Raw genomic sequence first — 4,535 nt, 5'->3', positions numbered from 1 at the left:
AACACTTAAACTTGTAGATTTTGGATTAGCAAGATAAGATACAATTAGTTACTGGGATAATGATTGCCAAAATAGGGGCATATCATTGGATGGCTCCAGACTCCAGAGTAATTTTTTACTGTATGTTTTAATCTTTTTTTTTTGTCAAAGATAAAGGTTTTAAATGTCTTTTTTATTTTTCTAACAATTATATAGTACTAGGACAGTACGGCAAGGAGAAAAGAAGCATTACAACCAGAAAGTAGATGCTTATAGCTTTGTAATTGTATCATGGGAACTTTTACACAACAAACTACCCTTTGAGGGTATGTACAACCTCCAAGCTACTTATTCTGCAGCTTTCAAGGTAAAAAAGTAATTTTATATTATCTCCTAAAGGGTAAAATAGTAAAACAAGAGGGGTGTAATTATAATACTTACTTGCAGAATGTGAGGCCAAGTTAGATGGAAGATCCAGATTCTCGACCAAACTTCAGTCAAATCATACAAATGTTACATTATTTTTCGATAATTTTGAGTTTTCTAGTTAATCAGCTAGTGATTTCCATGCTTAGAACAGGTGGTTTTCAAACGGTAAGTACTAGTTTTAAGTTTTAAAAGTTAATTGCTATCATTAATTTTATTTGTTAATGAAGTGTTATTTTGTTTTTTCAGCCATTAAAACAACCAGAAGCAACACCATGTTATACTCCATCACTTGGACTAGGAATAGTCAACACATCATCTTTGACTCACCAACCTCAACCTCAACCTCAACCAGAAGCTCTTCTTTTTGCTGCTGCTAACACTACATGTAAACATTAATCTCTTTCTTGATAATGTCTTTTTGACATATATATAGATAGATTAATGAATATTAGTTTGCATATTTTGTGCATATCTTGAAGAGAGCAACACAAGGCCTTTTGTGATATCAGAGGAGGTAGATATTTTTTCCCCAATTCCCATTAATTCATAAATTCTTGAAATTTTTCATTCAAATGATGGGGCATGGCAACCTCATAAAGTATTGCAAGAAATCTTTCAAAATTAGCAAGTGTCTTTGGAAATGCCAAATCACAAGGAGGTAATTTTTACAACTCTTTTACATTTTGATGTCTTTTTTCATTACTTCTCTTGCACTCTTTATGGTTTTGTTATATGTTGATGAAAGATCAAATGAGACTCGCAAAATTGCATAAAGCATATATTATGATGCCATCAACAGGGGATCTCACTTTTTTGGTATGAATAATTACAAAATCTTTGAGCTTTTAGTTTATAAAATCATAACCAAAATTGTAGACTTCATGATATATAACCATCTGGATGCAACTTGCTTCTACTTTAACAAATCAAAGACCACAAGAAAAGTTGGACCTCCTTCGCATTAAAGATACAAAAGCAGTACATTTCTTTAAATCTCTTTCATTTTATAAACATTGTTGTTGTCAATTGTCATTATAATGTCCATAGTTAATAATTAGTATCAACTTTAATTGCAGAGGTCAAGGACGGCATATCATGCTTGAAAGCAGCAGAAAAAGGCTGTGGATTGCAATGAAACTTAACATCTACTTATCTTACTCTTATTTGTCTTCGACTCTTTGTTTGAAATGAGATTCAAATTTTTTATATTTTCATGGTAAAGAAGAGGTTGAATCCATCTTCTTTGAATATTTTGTATAATCCTTACTTTGTCTAAATGTGAATATATGATGTTACTTTTTAGTCATTTCGGTACTGTATATTGTGGGTTTGTTCAAATTTTAGAACAATTTATGTTTATCTTTTGACGAGTTTTTATGGCAACTAGGTGGATAAATCAGTGACGATTTTTTATGGTCACTAATTGGTTAAACCGGTGACGACTTTCTATGGTCACTAATTGGATACACTAGTGACGACTTTCAATGGTCACTAGTCGGATGAGACAGTGACAACTTTTTATGGTCATTAATTAGGAAAAACAGTGACGACTTTCATTCATTAGTGACAACATTTAGTGACGAAATGGGTCGTCATAGATTTAGTGACTAGTATATTTTAGTCACTATTTAGTGACCACTTTTATATTTTCGTCACTAATCAGTTTTTGTGACGGACCTATAGTGACGAAAAGTGACAACCAAATTTTTGGTCACTAAATCATTTAGTGACGAATCCTTCTATTGTTAGTGACCATTTCGTTTTCGTCACTAAGTTGCATTTTTTTTTGTAGTGATATTTGGCAATTGACGAGGATTATTTAGGTTACCGATCAAAGCATAGCGACCATATAATCGGTTTAGGTTTATTAGTGGTGATGGAGTTCACCAAAACCTTAAAAATACGATGAGAGAAAGTATGATGAGAATTGATTTGGGATTAAGATGTGGCGGCACTAACTGGTGCTAGCGGTGGAGTGCGGTTTTAGAGAGAAATATACCAGCGACGATGGTTTATTGGTTGTGGTGCAGTGGTTTCTAGAGGCGGAGAAGGAGGAAGAGAGGCGGTGATATGGTGGTTTATATATACCAGAGCTAGTAATGACAGCAAATGGGCGATACAATGATAGTTTGTTTGGAGATGACTGGTTTGTATCTTTGTGTTATTGACTCTCTATGTATAAGGAAGGCAGAACAAAATCACAATATTTTAAGCGAGATCTTGTGATTCTTAGGATTTGACTCGATCAAGGATTAAAGGGCCGGGTTAAAGCCCGATTTGAAGGTATTAGGCGATAAACAGGGGAGATTGTTGGGTGAATAGGGTGTTATTTGGTCAAAATATTGCATAAAGTGATTGTAAGTATTGCAATTTGGTATCTACGTCTTAAAATTCAGCATTTTAGTGTAAATGCTTATTAAGGTGTATATATATATATATATATATATATATATATATATATATATATATATATATATATATATATAAAAGGTGCGGTGTGGTTCGAGTTTTTGCGGGTTTGCAAAACTAAAAACAGCACTGTCGGTTTTTATTTTGGTTTCGGATTTAGGTTTTTGGTTTTTCGGTTTACGCGGTTTTGTCGGTTTGGAGTTTGGTTTTACTCACCCTAATTGAGATGCTTAACATTTTGAAGAAAAAAACTAATAAAATAAAGCCCACTCTCTTCTGTCTTTGCTCAAGTTAACACCCAACTAAAAAATATAGATCTCTTAATTTTTGTTTTCCTGTCTCATTTCGGGTAAACGAAAACTGGAACTTTTTAAACTTTTCATTGTACCTCGACTTTTTTATACCAATTTGATAAGCTTCTATTATTTACAGAAATGGTCCCTGGACAAGTATTCCACCCCCCCCCCCCCCCCCAGTCATATTCTGGAACCGCCTCAGTGTTTTTATATTTTATATGGAAAAAACTCGAACGCATAAATCTTAAAGCACCATTAATTAAATCAATGTGCTTCCTCTCTCCTTGTATAGGTATTAACATCGACTAGCTCATAGAGAATATAATTGTGTTGTGGCACGTTTATAGTAATTTAATTACTATATATACCAAGGATAAGTTTTGGACTCATGACCTCCATTTTATCATGAGAAAGTCTTGATCACTTATACAAGCCCAGTGAATTAGATAAAATTACTTAAATGACAAATCAACACAAAGCATACCCTCTTAACCCGCCCACAAGACAAGGAAGTACCTGCACATAGGTTTTCATTATTTAATATATCATAGTTACAACACATCAAATAACAAAAAGAAAACGAAATATACTCTTCACACCATGAAATCCGATTTCCTTCCTCCATCTTCTGAAAAAGAAGGCGAAGATGAAGAAGAAGACTTATTAAAAAACTCAATGCAATCTGCAATAGCTTCGTTATAATGGGTATTGGAAGAATAATAAGAAGAATTGCACGAAGACCTTGGAGGATCAGGCCGATCACATGACCGCCTTCTTAAGCCGGCGGAACCACCACCCGAGCTGCTCGTGGTGGCCTTAGAGGATGGGATAGAGAACATAAACCTCATGAAAATACGACGAAAGCGGTTGAAGATCTTCATGGATGAGAAGGTAGGGGTTGGAGATGGATTTGTTTGAGGAGGGTTAGAACCTCGTATTTGTATGACAAAGTTGTTCTGTTTTTGAGGATTGAACATGTCTTGGTTTAGGGGCTGGAATTGTCTCCGGGAAGTGTACTGTTATTATGGGTGTCACAAGGGGAGTTGTATAAAAAGAATCAGAGTTTGGTTTTATTCTATTTTGCTAGGAGATTACATCATGAGAGTATTAACAAAAGAATGTAATCAAGTTCTTTCTTGTCTCTAACCATGTGCCCAAATCATGATACTTTGCCCAACTATATTATCTTATCTTTTGAAAAACAAATAAAAATGTCGTTGTATTTGAAGATTTTAAGAGGAGATAAAATAGCCACAGATCAAAACAGGTAATTTTTATTATGGATCGTAATTTTGGTTGACCTGTAAAAAATAATTTCGTTTTTATTATTCTATAGATGATTTAAATATTAAATATATGGCATTTTAGTAAAAAAAAAAAGTTAAAATCTATAATCTTACAAAATTTTAAATATAATTACTA

The 4,535-nt window shown here is 33.5% G+C and overlaps 1 protein-coding gene across 1 annotated transcript; it reads right to left on the bottom strand.

Moving 5' to 3' along the window:
- Positions 1 to 3,486: 3,486 nt before the first annotated feature.
- On the bottom strand, positions 3,487 to 4,138 carry LOC145156277 (uncharacterized). The gene is made up of 2 exons (XM_079075710.1): positions 3,713 to 4,138; positions 3,487 to 3,629 (listed from the first exon to the last, which is right to left on the bottom strand). Exons 1-2 carry the CDS (start codon positions 4,088 to 4,090, stop codon positions 3,582 to 3,584), a joined length of 426 nt encoding a protein of 141 aa, XP_078931836.1. The 5' UTR covers positions 4,091 to 4,138; the 3' UTR covers positions 3,487 to 3,581.
- Positions 4,139 to 4,535: the final 397 nt, after the last annotated feature.

The sequence above is a fragment of the Lactuca virosa genome, chromosome 2 (assembly GCF_052849685.1).
Source record: "Lactuca virosa cultivar CGN04683 chromosome 2, Lactuca_virosa_CGN04683_v6, whole genome shotgun sequence".
Classification (NCBI taxonomy): Eukaryota; Viridiplantae; Streptophyta; class Magnoliopsida; order Asterales; family Asteraceae; genus Lactuca; species Lactuca virosa.
This window is presented reverse-complemented; position numbering and strand designations above follow the sequence as displayed.